Source organism: Nematolebias whitei, chromosome 10, assembly GCF_014905685.2.
Source record: "Nematolebias whitei isolate Nwh7 chromosome 10, NemWhi1, whole genome shotgun sequence".
Classification (NCBI taxonomy): domain Eukaryota; kingdom Metazoa; phylum Chordata; class Actinopteri; order Cyprinodontiformes; family Rivulidae; genus Nematolebias; species Nematolebias whitei.
In genome coordinates, this window is record NC_056507.1 from 15411060 (window position 1) to 15431448 (window position 20389).

The 20389-nt window shown below is 36.7% G+C and overlaps 1 protein-coding gene across 1 annotated transcript in view; it reads left to right on the top strand.

The window, feature by feature from the left end:
* cdh13 (cadherin 13, H-cadherin (heart)) overlaps positions 1-20389 on the top strand; it is a 413855-nt gene that overhangs the window by 293056 nt on the left and 100410 nt on the right. Inside the window, exon 9 of the mRNA XM_037683165.1 lies at positions 17933-18073. Coding sequence (XP_037539093.1) covers positions 17933-18073 — 141 coding nt within the window. The remainder of the gene's footprint in view (positions 1-17932; positions 18074-20389) is intronic.

A 20389-nucleotide genomic window follows, 5' to 3' on the forward strand; every position in this document is an offset into this window, starting at 1 on the left:
TATATATATATATATATATATATATATATATATATATATATATATAGTTTTTTTTTTCTTACTGAACTTTGATAAAAAAATAAAAAAAGATGGTAAATGAGTTCAACTCTTTGTAACAATTAAAAATTATTTAAAAATAAAACATCAGGACACAAATCAGACATTTAACACACAAACTCAATATTGTATGATTCAGAAGGTCATTATTTTAAATTCAATTGTGATTTATTGTGATTGAGAGGCGCAGTTAATTGAGCGGTTTCCTCTCAGAGAGAAGATCAGCAGATCTAAATCCCAGCGGGTGATCTTTCTGGGTGGAGTCTGCATGTTCTTTCTGTGCATGTATGGGTTTTGTCTGGGTACTCTGGTTTCCTTTCACAGACTAAAAACATGCATGTTAGACTGATTGGTAACTCCAAATTGTCCCTAGGTGTGAGTGAGAGAGTGAATGGTCGTTTGTCTCCATGTGTCCCTCTTGCACAGTGATGACTGGATATGGGCACCAGTAACCCCCACAACCCAAAAAGGAAGAAGCAGGTAAAGATAAGAGGGTGGATGGATGGAATTATGATTTACACACAAATTTGTACAAGTTTTAAGCTGACATTTACTTTTAGCATTTGTAAAATAATAAATAAATTGAATAATGCTTTTGCAAGTTGTATACGGGCCATAAGTTAAACAGATATACACAAGAACTAAAAATAATAATGAAATAAATGGTGACTTCAACAACAGCAACAACACCACAAAACAAAAAGTCTGGTGTGACATCAAAACAAAAACAGAGGAGAACCTGACAGTGTATTGAAGCACAATGACAAACTGCTAAGGAAAGAACACTGAAAGACTAAATAGGCAGGGGCTTGTGAAGTGTGTAGACATCTGTGCTAAACAGGGAACAGGTGTAAATGGGTGGGGCAGGACTGATGAGTAGAATATTACGCAGGACAAAATACTGAGAATAGCAGGAAACAGAAAAAGAAACCGAGCACAAATAAAATACAGAAAATTAACATCACAGGAAATTACATAAAAAATAAAAAAAGAATCCAAAAAACAAACAAAAAAAATAAAAACACTTGAAAATATAATAACTTATAGCACTATCTGTATTTTAATCATAATAAAATTATTGTCAATAATATTAAATAAATATAAAATAATAACTAATTGGGGATGTAATTGTAAGGAGCCAAGTTATCAGTTTAACACTTTAATCATGTATTTGCCTGGTGATGTGAGAGGAAACAGAACATAATGTAGTTTGGCTTTGTTTGTTTTTATGCACCTTTTAGCAGAAATAAAGCACCTCCTATGAGGTTAAGAAAATTTAGAATTTAATTGAATTGGCTGTTTTGCGGTAAATCATTGGGAAGGCTATGGGACATTGATTAGTCCTATTCCCTCTCTCAAAAGTAATGAGCTTTTGAGTTTATGGCAGACATTCAAGATCCAGATCAAATATTTTTCAGACTGCAGCTGGAGAGCCAAGCCAAATAACTTGGTGTAGAAACAAACAAACAAAAGGAAAATGAAGCAGGATAGGCATCTCAGACAGCACCAATCTACTAGCTGTCATTGCATATAGGACAACCTGTGGTACAACCCTGAAATGTATGCATATCAAAAGCAACAATACTTATCACTAGTTTCTTAAAATTAAAGAAAATAATAATAATTTCCTATAACCTTTGAAGCAGTGTTCTTACACATTACATTTTATTTTAATAAAATAAACAAACAAGTAAATAAAAATAGTTTCAAAAATAATTTAATACATAGAAAATAAGCTATACAACACCATTCAAAAAGGCAATAAAAACAGCAGCAGATGGAATCAACTGTAAAGTGTAGTATGTGGAAGCAAAATGCATAATGGAGTTCTTTTTTTTTGCATGGAATTGTTGAGCAATTCATCATTTTGACTAAATCTGGGGGAAAAAAAAAAAAAAGCTGCTTTTCATTCTGGTTATCCTTGGCCAGATGCTGTGCAACCTCTTGCCTGGGGGCAGGGGAGCAAACAGTCCATGTGCATGGTTGGAGGAGTCACTTATGATACAAGCTGACCTGTCCATTTTGTGGTAAGCTGCATCCAGTTGTTCTTTGTGCAGACCTGACCACATGTTCCACAGCCCCACTTTCTAATACTGTGTAGCTAGCAAACAACACAGTGACACACACACTCTGTCACACACCTGTAAATAGAGCTGAGGATGTTAGACCTCAGCCTTGTCTTTTTTTAATTTCCTCAAGAGGTACAAGTGTTGATGAGCCATCCTAATGATGCCCAGGGTAATACTATACCCAGAAAGGGTGTTGGTGAGATAAAACCCCAAGATATTAAGGTGCCAAACCATCTCCACACAGACAGTCTTGTAGAAAAGAAGGAGTGCAATGTTAGCTTTATGAAAACCCACAAACATCGCTTTGGTTTTGCTGATGTTGATGAAGAAGTTGTTCTCTCGACATCATTTCCTCAGCTCCTCCATTTTCAATCTGTATGATCACTCATTGCTTGTGATATGTGTCGCAGCCTGAAAAAGGATAAGAGTTAAAGACACTTTGCCATGATGCAATCACTCATGCAGCTGTTTGAATGTATTTACAATTCTTTAGTAACAAAGAATAAGTTTCTCTCTAAATCAAATAAAAATATATTTTTATTAAACAAATTCTTTCACTTCTATACTCTATTATATTCTTGTTTTAAACTAAAAAATATATATAGAAATGTCTGTTTGTCTTGTTAACAAAATAAACAATGAATTTAACCATAAATTTTGTAAAAAAAAAAAAAAAAAAGACTGTTTAATTTTCAGTCCTTGGATGTGTATTTATTTCACTTAACTGAATACTCTTTGATATTACATATTTGAACCAACTCCTCTCTGAAATAAAGTTCAGTGTATCACATAAGCACCATCACAGCATTGTCACCTGTAAAAATCACTGAGATTGTTTGGACAGTGAGCTTTGCACACCCATGTATGTTAAGTAATGGTCTGAGAACATCATGCACCCCCACCCTCGACAAAATGAGAACCAGGAGTTTAAGTACGAGGAAGGGTTGAGTAACATCTGAGTGCAGCTGAGTTGATGAAGCTGTGTTGCTCTCCTTCTGAAGAATTGTGTATCAATTACCAATAAGCCAACCATGTTTTATTTATTTTTTTGGTGGTCAAGTAGGCCTCGTCCTGTATGCATACTGACAGTCAAATTGGGCGGTTTGAGTTAGTAGCTTTACTAGACTCAGTCCAAGGGTTGTAACCATTCATACAAGTAAACATTACAATAATTTATTCTTAGAGTTTTGGGCATTACAGACAGAAGGGAAGCCATCATTCAGGGTCTCCAAGGTCAAAACAGCAAACAAATAAATGTCCCTTCTGGCTAGAAAACAAAATCACCTCTTATGTAACAAAACAAAAACTATAATTCCTAAGATCCTTGACTGGCCACAAAACCGAACAAAGTTTAGTTAAAATAAAATGGCGAAGGATCCCTACCAAGCTTCTCATCTAAGTAAAAGTTTTTAAATAGAACTGTTCACAGAAGACCACAGATATCTTCTCAGAGTTGCTAAAATGCTTTGTACACACTTAAACTCAAAGTCAACCACACCACAGCAATGCCCATGGGGAAGAGGAAATGCCCAAGGAACTAAATGGGTATGGTGCTGGATCACTGAAGCTTTTATGCAGTTCACTGATGAGGAGGAAGTGATTCCAGGTGTCCAGCTTGGTGTGACAGCACAACAGGCATCTAAACAAGCAAGGGGGAGAAAGGTTCTCCTATTGTAAGAGAACCCCTAGAAATCAGTGGACGTAACAGAATGATGAAATCAAGATAACAACTTATGATGGATTAGACATAAAGTGAACCCTGTAATGTGTTTTGTGTAGTTGTGAATTCTGTATGCATAACATCAGTCCACGTTTTCTCATGGAATGTCACAGAATCGCTCTTTTTTTCTCACTATGAGCTTTTCAAAGATAACATAGTACACAAAATTCAATATAGACCAAGTCAGTTTGGAAGTGCGTCTACATATTTTCCAAATTTGTTTGAAATTCAGAAAATAGGCTAAAGCACGGCCGATATATTGGTATGGCCGATAATTTAGACCGATAAAGATGTTTTTTGGACTTATCAGTATCTGTGATAATTGTCCCATTATGCGCCAATATAAGCACTTCTTAATTTCACCTGTAAAATGCTAGAACCAGACGTAATTGTACAATGTATCCAGCAGAGTGCGCATGAAGATTTCTTTCAATTCATTTTAAGTTTCACTTTCTTGTTCAGCACAGACAAAGCAGGAAGCAAAACTTTGGTAAACAACGAAAAGGGAAGGGCGTTTCTTTGTTTAATTTTATATTTATGTAACATACTTTAACTTTATAATGAATAATGGAGGATAGAAAATGTGAACGCATATTAGGAAAACTGTTTTTATGACCAGTGCACTTGTAAAACTACCGTGGGTCTAGGTATAGCGTGGATCTGATTCGCTTAGCTTCATGGTTGCTAACATCTGCACTAAATAAATAAGCCCCTCTCCACTGGCTGTTTACTTAGATTCTTGGGGGTGGACAAAGCTCATATATTTTCAGCCATTATATTGGGTATTGGCAATCATCTTCCCAATATCTACCCAATATCTGTATCGGCAATAGCCAAAATGTCCGTATTGGTTGGGCACTAATACAGACAATAAATCTATAAATAGGGTTAAACATGCATTAAAAATCTAAATTTGTTCCTATAAAAATGTAAATGCTTATCTTTTTGCTGCAAGATTAGTGTTTCTTCCCAAAACATCTGTATAAGTCCCGGTGAGGTGAGGAATACCCCACCATGCACTGCTCTGCACATAAAACCTTATTGATGGATTATCAATAATTTCCCCAAGTAGCTTATATTTCTTTGATCTCTGAAGACCACAATTTCTTGAACTGATAATTTTCCCTTTTTTTTAATGGCCAATTACTTTGAAGTCAGGCATCACACTTTAATGTTACCTTGGAGTGAAGATTCTTCTAGATTTTCAAGTACAGTATAGTCATTTTTTTATGATTTTATTTTTAGATAAATAAACCCACACAACTGTTGATACAGAAACTGTCAAAATACGTTTAGAATCCAACACAAAGCAGGAGGGGTGGGGGATGATTGAACACTCTTATTGGCCTGTCACCCTGCCACTACCGCCCCCGTATTTCTCTGCTGTTCTCCTTTGCATGAATACTAACCAGGCTTAAAAACCTGATGAAAGAAATAGATCACTTGTGTAGGCTGCACTGACCCAGATAAGGGCCTCACAAGTCTGAGACCTCATTGTAATTAACTTTTGTCAAAGTGATTAATCATATGTCCATAGAGGTGGATTGTGAAACGGTGCAAATGACGTAAAGTTGAGCTGGAATTTTTAAGAAAATAAAAAGACCAAACATTGTCCACAATTACCCCATTAATGACTATTGAATTACTATGATAAACATGGAAATGATTTTGACTCTTAATTCCTTATTGACAGGACAATAAAACAATGCACATATAGATATTGAGTTAGGATTAGACAAATAGGTAAAATACAATAAATGACCCATTAGAGATTATAAATACAAATTAGTTTCAGTCCACTGAATCTCTTATCTGAATCTTGCTCTAGTTTACTTCACTTCATCTTAAAGTCCACAGTGAGCAACAATTCATAGATAGCAACTTTATGTCATTATGATAACTTGTATATAATTGGTAAACAATGCCTCCTACATATTCTTTTTGAACGTTTGTGCTGAACCACTGACAGGCTCACTTGAGTGATGATGATGATTGTTTGATAGCTGATTTGTTGTTGACTAAACATTTTACGGTATTCATTAATTTAGTTGAACTTTCAGCAAAGTAGTTGTGAAAAAACATACTTGTAAACAGAGCCTGCTACTTCAACTCAGTTCGAAAGCTCCAAAACACAAATGTGTATCCTGATTTTATTTTAAAAGCACAATGTCTATAATGAAGTTTTAAACATATACATTTTATTCACTAATTCTGGGCTAAAATCCTTTCACGTAGTTTAGTTAGCTTTTAATTTGAGAAGCATTGATCATGTCAAACAATGTTCAGTCAGATTATCAGGGCGGCTTCTTTTTTGGTTGTTGTTGAGATGTTTCGTCTTTCATTTAAAGGACTTCATCAGTCTGAGGAGCCACAACAAACTTAGTCCTACAAGCAACACACTCACATAGTGGACCAACCAGTTTGCTGGTGGTAAGATGGTTTTACTTGGATTATTGAGCATGAACTTTGATTCAATGACCATTTCAAAACTTACATTTTATTTTCTTTTTTTCTTATTGCTAAAGTTTTCTAAATATAATTACACTGACATAGCATTCCCATTAGGGGAAAAACATTTAGTGTGTGCTATACAGACATAGGAAAGTTGATGCACTTCTGCAAAATTATCAAAACTTTCCAATTTTTTTTCAATTCTTAACAGAAAATAAAATTCAATTGTTTTATTAAACACTAAAGTGTAGCTCATATAAAGCAACAATTTCACTTCATGATTCAACATAAAACCTTGTGCTTGGGAGTATCCTACATGGTGCATCATGCTTTTTTAAAACCAGTGACATTTGTAGTCTTGTTTCTAGTTTTACTATCTACATGGTGTTTGCAGTATGACCCAGGTAAGGCTTTCAGTAATGCAGTACCGACATTTCAGAAAAAAAAAAAAAGCTAAAATATTGACAATTAATGGAGGAGACTATTGCAAATGATGCATAACTCTAATGGAAACTTTTCATTCTGTTTAGTTATTTGCAGTTTATCATCCATTCAAAAAAAAAAAAAACAACCTCAAGTCTACCAAGCATGCAGAGACAAAATGAACTGAGAAAAGGAACAGTCCAATTTTTGAGAGCTTAAAACACAGTTTATTGATATAAGAGTCTTTTCAGTGGTGAGGATAAAAATAACTTTGAGTATTAACAAGAAAAAAGCTGAGCACCAAAAAAAAAAAAAGGGAAAAAGAATAAAGGTAGAATTACAAAGCAGATGAAGGCATAAAGGTGAGGGAATTAAAGCTGCCCTTGTAGAAATACTCTCAATAGTGGGTTTTCATAGAACTTCGGAGGGATTTTTTCTCAGGCTTTTATTTTATGTCATCATTTATCTAAGTATTTGAAAAGAGACCTGAAGAATAGCCAGTGGTTTGGTGCTGTGAGTGAGCATTACTGAAGGGCCAGAGAACAAAGAACCCGCAGCCAATTTGATTAAAATATTACATCCATTCAGAGAGTTAATGTGCTGTCTCCAATGTCAGGTTGCTCTCTGTTTTTCCCATTCCTTCTCTTCTTTTTTTCACTTATCCCTCTCACTTTCCTCCTCACGTTCTTCTTCCCTTCTTCAGCCTCTTTAGTAAAATCATTTCCAGGCTGAATGTGATGACCTGATATGTCAATCCCAGCTCAGATCTTTCTGAAACATGGCCTGCCATTTATTTAGCTTGTCATCATTATACCTTTATTTATTTTTATACAGCAAGCTCAACCACTTAGTGAACTCATTTGCAATAGGAGTTATATATTGTATCACAGTAGGCCTTTAAAAAAGCATTTCTACTAATTATTAAAACAAATACTTTAGAATCATTGCACTATGTGACGCCATGAGAAATCAATCCAGCAGAAGTGAAAACACCTATTGTTAATATACAACTATGTACGCTTATGACTTCTATTTTTCTAGAATACATGAACATGGATACAATCTATTTTGATGACTAGCAATCTCAGATTATACTGGGGAGTTCCTGGAGAAACTTTGACAGGGACAGCCACATGGTGGCCATTTTTTAATTTTGATTTGAGAGTATTATGTGTTGGGGTTCGCTCTTAGCTAAAACCATACCAAAATTCAGCTTAAAATGGCAAATATCAATGAGTTAAAGTCATTTTTGTCTTTTAAGCTATGGTGACCATCTTGGATTTTTTATTTGGATTCAGTATGTGATAGGGATGGCTCTCAGCTATAAACACACCAAATTTCAGCTCTATGTGTAAAAATAGCTGAGTTAAACCATTTAAATTTAACCCTGGCAACCATCTTGTTTTTTTTATTTATTTATTTGTTATTCATTGGCATTGGTCTCAGCTACTACCACACCGAATTTTAACTTAATGTCTCTAAAAATGTCTGATTTGCCGTATTTGTTTTCCTTTTTAGCTCATGTGGCCATCTTGGATATTTGAGATGCAACCAGAGTTTATGAAAAATTACTAATTAAAAATGGCGTCTTTGTTTGCAAATTACATCACCATGGTAACTCAAAATGCCAATAAAAGTATTTGCACATTTCATGGTGCCGAGCTGGTCGTTTTGATCTAAAATTTGTAGGGGGACACATTGCTGTTCGGGCCACTATAAAGTTGACAGAAGAGTACGATATAAAGTTAAGAAACCCTTGTTAGGTGAATAATAGGTGCTGCCTTACCAGGCAGTCCACAATGGGGGAAAAGATGTGTAACATTTGTAAGCCCAAGAACAAGTTAAACCTAACATTTGTTTTATTGTAATTACTTATTGCCCGCTTTCATGGACAAACAACATGTTCTGCATCACCTACCACAATTACAAATTAGTATAATTTAGAAAAAAAAAAAATTATTAACCATTTTCTGTTTTCTTTTAAGACTATCTTAATGAAAACCCTATTCAGTGTAGTTGCTATGCAGAACAGGTACCACTTGTACACTTTTATTGAAAATTTTTACTCACCACTCTCTATCTAAAAAGGAGCTGTGATTGGCCAAAGTATCTGTTTCCAAATTAGATTAGTAAACCCTGAATATTTTGTTGTGGAAGTATGTTTTCTTAAATTCTGTGAATATTGACAAGCTGAATATTTTTGCACTGAATATTTTTCTAAACCTGTTAAAGCACCACTGCTTACCTCCACTGTGAAAGTCTGATGCCAGACAATTCACTCTAACAATCAGAACTCACAAGATAATTTCTAAAAAATATATATATATATTTCCAAGTACAATCAAATTGCATGGGACAGCTCTAATCAAGTATATCCAGACAAATAATCAAGAAGTTTTGAAGTGAAGGGGCTGACTGAAGGGAGTACCTCTATCAACTTTATGCCAGTAAAAGTTTTTTTGTCTCCTGGAGGGAAAAGTCCCTGCTTCCCTCAGCTCAGTCCCACTGTGAACAGGAACATCTCTTGGCCAGGTAGTGCCAGAGAGTTTATAATTGAGTTGAGACTCTGGAAATGCTCATTAAGACGTTGTCAGTCGCTAAAGGAGGCTACGCTCAATGTGTTTAGACACCAGTGAGACTGCAGCCATCCCAGAGCCTCGCTGTTCTCCAGCTGGAGGGCATGAGCACATGTCTGCGCTCAGGTGTGCACTTGTGTGTTGTTGAGGTGGCACGTGTACACTCATGTGTGATTGTACGCTTAAAGTTTAATAAACTCGCAGGTCTGTGGTGCACCATCTGTTTGCACTGTGTCTGATTTACACCAGAGCTGGTTGTGAGGCACACCAAATCCTTCACCGCATGAATAACTGTTGATAGAAGCACCTGTTTGGTGTTTTTCACGTTTCACTGTTTAGTGTGGATGCAGCATCAGTCCTCTTCGCATGTAGCAATAAACCTTGTCTTACTTTGAAATGTCTAAATAAATGTATACTGTGAAGTTTGATGATACTCACTTTTTCATTCATAATAAGCCTAGTATTTCTGAAAGAAATGCATATTCAATTCAATTAAATTCAAAACTACTTTATTAATCCCAAAGGGAAATTAAGTGTTGTCGTAGCTCATCATCCTGGTTTCATTCAAGAGTTGTTGTAGATGCTGATAGCTGTGGGCATGAAGGATCTTCTGCAGCAAATCCAAAGAATCTGGCCACAGATTCCGATCCGTCCACCTGGATCCAGCTTGCTTTCAGATCCAGCGGGTCTCTTGGTCGTCCTGGGCAGCAGGACTGCCTGAATGCCAGGCAGAATTCCTCCCTGAGCGATGGTCACTCCTCCCAGCAGTCTACTGAGCTCCTCGTCACCCCAGACAGACAGCTGAAGGTGCCGAGGGATGACCCCGGTCCTCCCACCGTCAAGAGCCAAGCCTCCCACCAGCTCCAGGATGTCAGCTGCCAAGAACTTGAACACCGCTGCCAGGTTGACAGGAATTCATCCACGGTGCCTCCTTTTCAACTCTTTTGGGATTTGGGGCTGTAGTTGAGGTATTTGAAAAGGAGGAACCCAGACCAGTGGTCATTCCATATGTTGCGGGAGTATCAGAGAAACTGAGACGTTTATTTTCTAAACATAACATCCCGGGGGCTTTTAAACCCCAAAATATATTATGGCAAAGACTGGTTCATCCCAAAGATCCAGTCCCCCGGCACAAACAGAGTAATGTTGTGTATGCTGTTCAGTGTCAGGAGGGCTGTGATCAGTCTTACACCGGGGAAACTAAACAGCCACTGGCCAAAAGGATGGCCCAGCACAGAAGATCAACATCATCAGGCCAGGACTCTGCAGTCTACACTCATCTCCTGGCCAGCGGTCACTCTTTCAGGGATGAAGATGTTCACATCCTTGATGGAGAGGAACAATGGTTTGAGAGAGGAATAAAGGAGGCCATCTTTGTGAAAAGAAACAATCTATCATTAAACAGGGGTGGAGGCCTCCGGGTTCAACTGTCCCCCCTCTTACAATGCTGTTATTGCTAGTATCACTCAGCCCCCTGTGAATAGCAAACAGCCATCAGGGTCCTAATGATCCATCGTTAGGCTGATGGTTCTCTTTGATCATGTGAGCAGCTGGTTTTGGCTGTCAGCACCAAACTGGTTGATCCACTACAAGAAGGTGCTATTTATAAGACTGAGCTGAATGCAGCACCTCAAAATGAAGAAGTCTTTCGGACGAAAGACGAAACGTTTCTACAATTTTTTTGTTTTGTTTTTTTGAATGTCCAGAGGACCAGAGTTAACTTTTTTAGATTTAGGTATTTGCGTTTTGAGATGTTAATCAGCTGCTTCTGGTTGTTTAAAAGAAAACGCCTTGTTGCCATGGTTACACATCATAACAAATCCCCAAAAGTTAAATGGTTTTATTAAATCCAGAGTAAACAATCATCCAAAAAAGAGATTTACATCCAGGAAAAGAGGAATTAAAGTTTTCAAAAGCAATAACTCAGAATGAATGTAACAGAGCTACTCCAACATGCAACCACCACGAGCAGTGCAATTTTAGAACACCCGTCGGACCGAACACCAAAATCATTTTGTGAGAAAAAAGGATAGATATGCCGTAGCTGTTTTGGTCAAACCTTGTCAATTGCATTTTGTGCAATCTTATGTTCTTGTGCAACATTGTAAGGTCTCATTATACAAAGTATAAGCCATCACTCAAAGAATGAGCAACAATGGCTCTTATCTATTATCACACTGAGTTTAACTCAGAATGTGTGAAATTGACTGAGCCACAGCAGTTTTTTGTGTTGTTTAAGATCATTTGACTGTGGTGGCCATCTTAAATTGGGTTATTTCCAAATATTAATGTGTTTTAGATGCATGTCCAAAAATAACTTTCTGAGAGTTTCAGTAATGTCTGTTCAGAAATGTATGAGAAATGTTTGTTAGGTTTTTTTGCTATTAAGTACAGTTGACTCCAATGTTATCAGCAAAGTTTTCAGAAAGAAAAGATTTCAAGAGCAGAACAGGTTAGAGATAACTCTCAGCTACCGTCACGAAATATTCTGCCCAATGTCTGTAAAATAGATTGATTTATAGACAGTTTTGTGTTTAAGGTCACTTGTTGATGCCAACAATCAAGACGTACATCACGCGATTACTTCATGAAAGTTCCAGTAAAATTTATTATGAAGTTCATGAGATATTTTAGTAAGAAACAGAAAGATGAACAAATGAGAATAAAACATCATCTCCTTTGGCAGCAAATAGTAACTCTTGAACACAGTATTTATAAAGCTACCAACTGATCCACCATGACACTCTTAATGGAGAAAAACACTCCAATTTCCATTGGAGAAAAAAATGTTTTAATATTTATAAACAAGTATCCTAATGCATTTGATGATTTATGAACAAGCTATTATTATTATAAGCACAGAGTAAAATCGTGTTGAGAATCATCTTATTATAAAACTTACTCCTCCTCTCCAACAATGTTTTAAAAATGACAAAGGCATTTGAGTGATTAATTAGTTTGATTATTTGCAAGAAAAAGAGATTCCCATGTTATCTCTCTATCTCTCACTCTCTCTCTCGCTCTTTGTCAGTGTGTGTGGGTGTGTGTGTTATTCAGAATAGCAAATGGCAGCAGTACTTTTTTCATTTGTTTGTGCCTTAAGTGTGCATTCCAGCAGGTGAAATTTGTTCTTCTGTTAGTAGGGCACTAAAAGAGGAGGTATTTGCTCCAAGGTGAATCTACAATGCATGAGAGAGCTTCTGCAGCATTTTTACTGAGACAGATGGATGAAGTTTGCTAAACATATGACAGCCAACACTCCCAGTAGGAGGGGGGGAATAGAAAAACTGCAGCACTTAAATAAATGTTGGCTTTCCCTCCCCCATCTCCTGTTATTTATACACCAGAGTTAACGTTTCTATTAATGATGAATTATGTGAACAAATTATTATTGCTGCTATGATCATTATGAATGCCATCTTCTTTCTCTGTGTATAAGCCATGTCTTCCCAGTTGTAATATAGATTATAGATGCCAGCAGAGCAGAAAATGGATTGGATTTCTAATTTGTCTGTTTGTGCTCTAGTTTCAGTAAAACTACCCTATAATTAAATTATTGCTTTTGAAAGGATTAAAAAAATCCCAAAACATAACCTCTTAAGCATATTTAATCTGTTTAATGATAGTAAATATATATACACAATTAGAGCTTTTTAAATTGTAGTTCATTTTATTACAGTTAGCTTGAAGCTAATTGACCTTTGTTTTATATTAATATGTAAAATATGATTTTCTTACCAGACTGTATAAACTCATACCTTTTAGCTACAATACGTTGTGCTCTTACAGTGAAAATTGTGGTTAAACCTGGTGTTTGGATGAACGTTCTTGACAAAAGTACTTAAAATTTATGGTATTCATTTTATTTTTCTTTGAACCCTGTCTTCCTTCTACCAACCCTGTTCCCCTTTCTCTAAACATAAGACCAGCCTGCAATGACTCTGGCTTCTTACAATGCATGCTTATTTTGGTCATTACTCATGCAGGGCTAGGTTTTATACCACAACAAGTAATAAATACAGCGATAAAATCTAAAAGTAAAGAACACAAGTTAACAGGTGCTGTCCTCAGCTGTTGCTTCGTTATTTGGATTGTTGCCTATTTGATTGTTATGCATAAACTAACCTTGTCCACACAGTTGGGCCTTGCAGTAGATTAAAGTTTACTCACTCCAAAACTGTAAGCTGAAACACTACGTGTGCTAATGCTAGTTTTGCTAGCTCAGAATCCTTATACTGTATTTTTTGAGATAGAAGTTGCACCTTTTTGCATAAATTTGCAAGTCCTGCAACTTATATACCAATGTGATTAATATACTCCCCCCCCCCCCCCCCCATATTTATAACCCAATTTTTGGCTGAGATCTGATGATTTCATTCATTCTGACATGGAAAATATTGAACACTACTATTTTCAGCCGCTAGAGGACCCTTTAGCAATATGGTACGCCAAGTGTCTCATTAATAGGTAAAAGGGGTTATTAATGAGACACTTGGTCTCGCTCCGGAACTCCTGGAGCAAACTTCAAATCAGCTGCATTTCACTGCACCACCCAGGTGAAATGCAGCTGATTTGACCATTAAAGTGCATTTATTAAGGAAAAATTTAAACGGAGATGCACCTTTGCTATAATTTATAGCAAACAAATAATTGCTTTTAAATGTTAATCTTGTTAAATTCTTGTTAAAGTCCTCCCGTGCACGCTCCCGCACCCACCATTTAGCAGCCAATCAGTTTTTTGCCACAACACTGGCCCAGGGTTCCAGGTGGTCAGCAACGTGTCAGTGGTGACACATTATAGATGTGACTTATATGGCGAAGCGACTTATTTATGTTTTTTTTCCACTTTATTAGACAGTTTTGGACTGATGCGACTTATACGGCAGTGCAACGTGTACAGTACTTCATTTTTTTCCTGCTAAATGTAGGTTTGGGGAGGGGCATGTTTTCTGACAGTGAAGCTGAGCTCACCTTGTCTATAGTTGTTGTTTTTTCCTTTCACTTTTCATATCCTTTCAAAATAAACTACAATGGTGAAAAGAGAAGCTGGGAAACTCCAAGTTTTGTTTAGTTTTTCACTCTCTCTTTTTAGAAGGGTTGGGGTTGTTCATAGGTGTTGTGTTGAAAAATTATGTATGTGTAGCTTTAATTTTGCAATATATATTTCCATAAAACTGAACATGGCATTAAGGCATTCTAACAAAGTGTAAAATGATTTATACTGTCAGCCCCTCTGCATCTATTCCTGCTTAACACTACCAGCTCATATCATTAATCAATCAGCAGGAATTACTCAGACAATTCCCTACTTAATTCTCCCAGTGGCTCCAGTGGTCCAGTCAAACTGATTTATTTACCTCCTTCAGGAGGCTTTCTTGAGAAATTCAAGCACAGAGTCCATATTTTCATGCTTTGGCAACATATAACTTGTCTTTTTCTACATATTCTCTCAAATTTAACTTTGTTTTAGAGCCAACCTATAACATGTTATGCGGACTAATTTAGTGTTTTAAATCTTTTTAACTAACTTTTTTTTTTCCAGCTGCAGTTGATGTTACAACACAGCAAATAAATGGCGTATCATTATCTATTCATGGGGTTTGAGTAATAACTTTATTCAAAAAATAAAATAATGAAGATTTTTTTCTGAATATGAGTATCACAAGAGACGATATGTTGAGACGAATTAAATGCAATGCCTTTTATTGCTTCACTTCCTGTTTTTTTTTTCATCAAGTTTCTGGCAGGATAAGTTTTTTTTTTTTTAGGTTGATTAATAGGTTTATTCTTTTTTGGCAATGTTTTGTGATTCTTGTGTTTAGTTGTGTTTTTTTTTTTCGTATCGCCTCTTCCTCAGTCAGCCTGCCACACCCATCTCCACCTGCTCCCTGTTTCATCTGTCACAGCTTCAGCCACTTCTCTCGTTAACCTCAGCATTTTTAATTCCCTCAGTTCTTCTTCATTGTCAAGTGAGCATTGTTGGTTTTCATGCCACAGTCTGGTTTTCCCTGTGCTTCCTTGTCTCTTTGTGCCTCCTTGTTCTGATCCTGCCTTGTATGGTTTTCTGCCACAACTGCTTTTTGTTTAGGTTGAAATAAAGTTTTGATATTTTGAACTCCTCATGCCAATCTTTGCCTGATTGTGTGGATTTCTTCAGGTACTCTGGCTTCCTTTTTCAACCCCACAGCAGACATTTCAGGTTAACTGGTAATACTAAACAAACAGAAAAGAGACTGTGCATTGATGTTTGTCTCTTATGTATGCAACTTGCCCAGATTGTTTCCTGCCTTTTGATCAGTTACACCTTGGATAGGCTAAACAAGATGTGGTGAGTCTTATCAAAAGGGTCTGAAAGACACTGACTGCCTGTTTAATATCCTGAGAAAAGCCAAGGCAAGTAAAGAAAGTACCACACTAAGAATGATTTAAGTAAGAATTGAGATCTGCTCATGCATTCAATAAAAACAAAAAAAGTAATTTCAATGTCAAACAAAGCAAAGTAAACAAGCATTGAAAAATAATAAGTAAATAAATCAGTGTGAAAAATCTTCTAGCCCAACAATGTTCACAGTTTAAAATATAATTTCACAGGTTATAAGAAAAAAAAATGCTTGGTGTTTTCAAATAAATCCTCAAAACCTTGATCTCTGTTGCTCTGGAGCACTGAGCAGCATGAACAGCTCCGTGGAATCTTTAAAATGAATGAGTTTGATTTTAGTCTGATATGAACCTGCTCAATATTAGGTATCTTTATTTATTTATTTTTTTTTTTTTTTAACCACACTGTTTGTTCTTGCATTTATGATTTATTTATTTATTTTTTTTCCCTGTAGCAAATGTTTCTAGGGAGGTTTTGTCAGCTGTTATGTGAACCTAATGGTGTACATTTACAGGATGTTTTTACCTGTATTCTGTCATTTAGTAATTCTAATTCTCAAATCTTTGGTAGATTAGGAATCATGAAGTGCTCTAAAACGTCCTGGTTGACGACTGTGTTGACCTTGGACCTCAGAAAACACTGGACCAACACCAGCAGATGACATGACACCCCAAACCATCACCGACTGTGGAAACTTGACACTGGACCTCAAGCAACGTGGATTATGTGTCTTTCCTCTCTTCCTCCAGACTCTGGGACTATGACTTCCAAAGGAAATGCAGAATTTACTTTCATCAGAGAACATAACTTTGGACCACTCAGCAGCAGTCCCAGGCAAGACGCTTCTGACACTGTCTCTTGTTCAAGAGTGGCTTGACAAAAGGAATGTGACAGCTGAACCCCTTGTCTTGCATACTTCTGAGTGTGGTGGTTCTTGAAGCCCTGACTCCAGCTGCAGTCCACCCTTTGTGAAATTTTCCCACATTTTGGAATGGGTTTTGTTTCACAATCCTCTCCAGGATACGGTTATCCCTATTGCTTGTACACATTTTTTCTACCACATCGTTTCCTTCCCTTCGCCTCTCTATTAATGTGCTTGGACACAGAGTTCTGTGAACAGCCAGTCTCATTAGCAAATACCTTTTTTGGCTTGCCCTTCTTGTGCAAGATGTCAATGGTCGTCTTTTGTACAATTGTCAAGTCAGCAGTCTTTCCCATGATTGTGTTGCCTACAGAACTAGACTGAGATACCATTTAAAGGCCTTTGCAGGTGTTTTCAGTTAATTACCTGATTAGAGTGTGGTACCAGGTGTCTTCAATATTGAACCTTTTCACAATATTCAACTTTTCTGAGATACTGAATTTGGGGTTTTCATTAGTTGTCAGTTATAATCATCAACATTAAAATAAATAAACATTTGAAATATACCATACTATACCATACTATTTTATTTATAGAGCACTTAAAACAGTGACAAGGCCAACCAGAGTGCTGTACAGACAGAACAACAGGTAACACACAAACCAAAATACAAAATGAATCAAATCAGAAATATATAGACATAAAAATGATGCAGATAATGACGACTAACCAGTGTGGAGCATACAGGTTCAAAACACAGATCATCTGCTGTTGAAAGCTACTGAATTGTAGTGGGTTTTTAAACGGGACTTGAAAACCGAGAGGGAGGGGGCCTGTCTGACAAGCAGAGGTAACTCGTTCCAGAGTCTTGGTCCTGCTACAGAGAAGGCCCTGTCACCTCTGCGCTTAAGACGCGTTCCTGGAATTGTGAGGAGCTACTGGCCCGCTGACCTCAGGGAACGTGGTGGGACATACGATTGTAGCAGATCAGAGGGAGGGGGGGGGGGGGGGGGGGGGGCTGTCCAGTGATTTGTAGACATACAGGAGTATTTTGAACTGGATTCGAAAGTGAACTGGTAACCAGTGCCGTGAGGCCAAAACTGGTGTAATGTGCTCTCTTTTGCTTGTACTGGTTAAAAATATATCAGTATGTGTGTAATTAATACAATGTACACGTTTCACTTTTTAAATGGAATTGTAGAAATAAATCTACTTTTTCATGATTTTCTAATTTTATGACCAGCACCTGTAATCATCTTCATAAATTTTAAGTGGCTATTACTTTGTGATGGGTGCAAAACATTGTTGTATTTTGTCTTCTTTGTTGTTTTGTTTAGATTAATACGTGTACATGTTTGTATCTCTAACTCTACATCATGTGTGTTCACTCTCCAGACACTCCCGACTACAACATACGAGTTAGAGATTGTGGCCAAGGACATGGCAGGAAGCGAGGTGGGCCTAACAGGAACAGCAACAGCTACCATTACTATCACAGATAAAAACGACCATGCCCCTGAGTTCACACATCCGCTGGTAAGAAACATTGCTTCTGTTTTTCCTCTGAACTTGGGCAGAATACTGTGTCTTCTTCTAAATCCCCTTGTCATTCTCGTGTAGCTTTCACAGACAGTGTGGTTAGAAAAGAGTGTGTTTACCCCTCCAGGGAAGAAAAAGGTCAGAGTTACTGGACAAACTGCATTTATTCAAGGACTTAGGATATATCAACAGAGCAAATAGCACATTTCAATCCATGTCCTCTGGTAATAAGGCCTTCTAACAAATTAATTGGATTATAATGGCACACTGGTGTGTTTTGTGATAGCTCCTTTTTTGTTGTTGTTCTTAGTCAAATACATTAATTCAGTTTGTATCTAATTTATTATATCATTTACATTTTAATAAGCTTGTCAACACTTGTAAAAATACTATTTACACTTATGGGTTACCACTAAATATAATAAATAAGCTTTTGTAGCCACTCATTATTTCCTGTTTTTTTTTTTTTTTTAACAATAGCTACATTATTTTGAATTATGAGATAACATCTGTCTTTACATCATAAATTACATTCTTCTCAAATCTAAAAGAAACATTTTGACTAGGGCTATTATGGTTTGCTTGGGTCATGGTTCAGTAGTACATGCCTAGATGTGGGAGTAAGGTATAGTCTGGTACAACACATACAAAAAATACAAAAATAACAAAATACAAATTTGTTAATGTCCACCATTGCTCCCATCTATCTGTGCATGATAATTTGAAAAGTAACTACTGTACCAACGTTCATTTTGGTGTATGGGTACATCTAGCTGTAAGAAAGGTTCCTTTCAAATTATTGGGTTTCCACACACACACACATGCACAAGGACACACACGTGCATGCACACGGGGGGTTGGGGGTTGCACAAAGCACAACTTTCCACTAAGCAGGCTGTCTATAGACCCATGACAGTACATTGATGAAAACACACAAGCAAACAAGAGTTTGTGCATGTGTGGGTCATACCTTTCAACGAATCATTGGAGTATTTATATCCACTGACAGAGTGATGGGGTGAATACTACGTGTTGGTAGGTCTCTCTTGAAAATGAGTTCTCGTGGCTCAATGAGACTAACCTGGATAAATAAAGGCTAAATGAAAAAAAAAAAACTACGTGTTGGTCGAGTTGATGTGCGCTCTGCCCACAAACTGCCTGTCTGTGGCAAGTTGTGTTCAGTACAGCGCACAACACACTGTAAGTTGTAGTCACAGTAACATTTTTAAAATATTTGAGTCTTTCTGCAGTTCTCCTTCAAACACTGCTTTCTACTCAGCGTGGGATAAACACGGGGGCAGTTCTTGCAGAATCTTCAGCGTGAAATAGCCTAAAATCCATGAACTTTGAGTGTATTATGAGTAATCACTGTTCTATTTCTCCCCTCCTCATCAATAAATGTGAAGCCAGAGCTTTTCTTTGACAAAATGTTAGACGCACAAACGCAGTAGCTAAAAAATAACCAGGCCGGTTTCCTGGATATTTCTGTCTCCAAGCAGCCAACAGCAACTTGGGTGCAGCTTGTACATTTGTCGCCCACAATGCATTCATCACCTTCAGCCTCCTGTGTAAAGAGGACTGTATAATAGTGGCCTACATTAGATTTTTTTTTTCTTTTGTGGCAATTTGCAAAAAAAAAAAAAGTGCATTCCTGAAAATGGAAGTGATTGATTATTTCTGATCTGTTTTTTTTTTTTGCCTGCTTCCTATATCTGTTACTCATCTGTTCACCATGATGGTTTTGCACAAACATATGTACCATTACACCTCTAATGTTGAGGCACAAATTGCATTCAGACTGGTAGCGGTGGTTTTCATTATTAACACTATTTTACTACTATGTTTTTCAATCAGTACTGATTTTCATCTTAAAAGTGTTTCACATTCTTTACTCATCATTAAACCTACGCTTTTAAGAGAGAAAATGTAACTTTTTATTGACAGGCACTGAAACATGATCAAAGAAAAAGCAAAGAGAGTAAGGACGATATTTTTTGATGAAAAGAAAAACTAAAAAGCCAAAACAAGATCAAGGCAAGGAGGATGAGTCAATTCTTTGAATTTTACATCAGCAGTAAGCAGTATCTAATGGAACATATGATTAGCATTGATCAGAAAACAAAAATAAATATGAACTAACTGTGAGAACATAAAATGAATCTGGAAATAAAAAGACTGCTTCTAAAAGAAAAATGCCTAAAAATTTACCTAGGATTGTAAGTAACCAGCTCAGAATAGATTTATCCAGCCTCTTATCTGTATTTCTGTTAAAATTAATTTTAAATTGTGTCATAATCACTGTTTATATATATA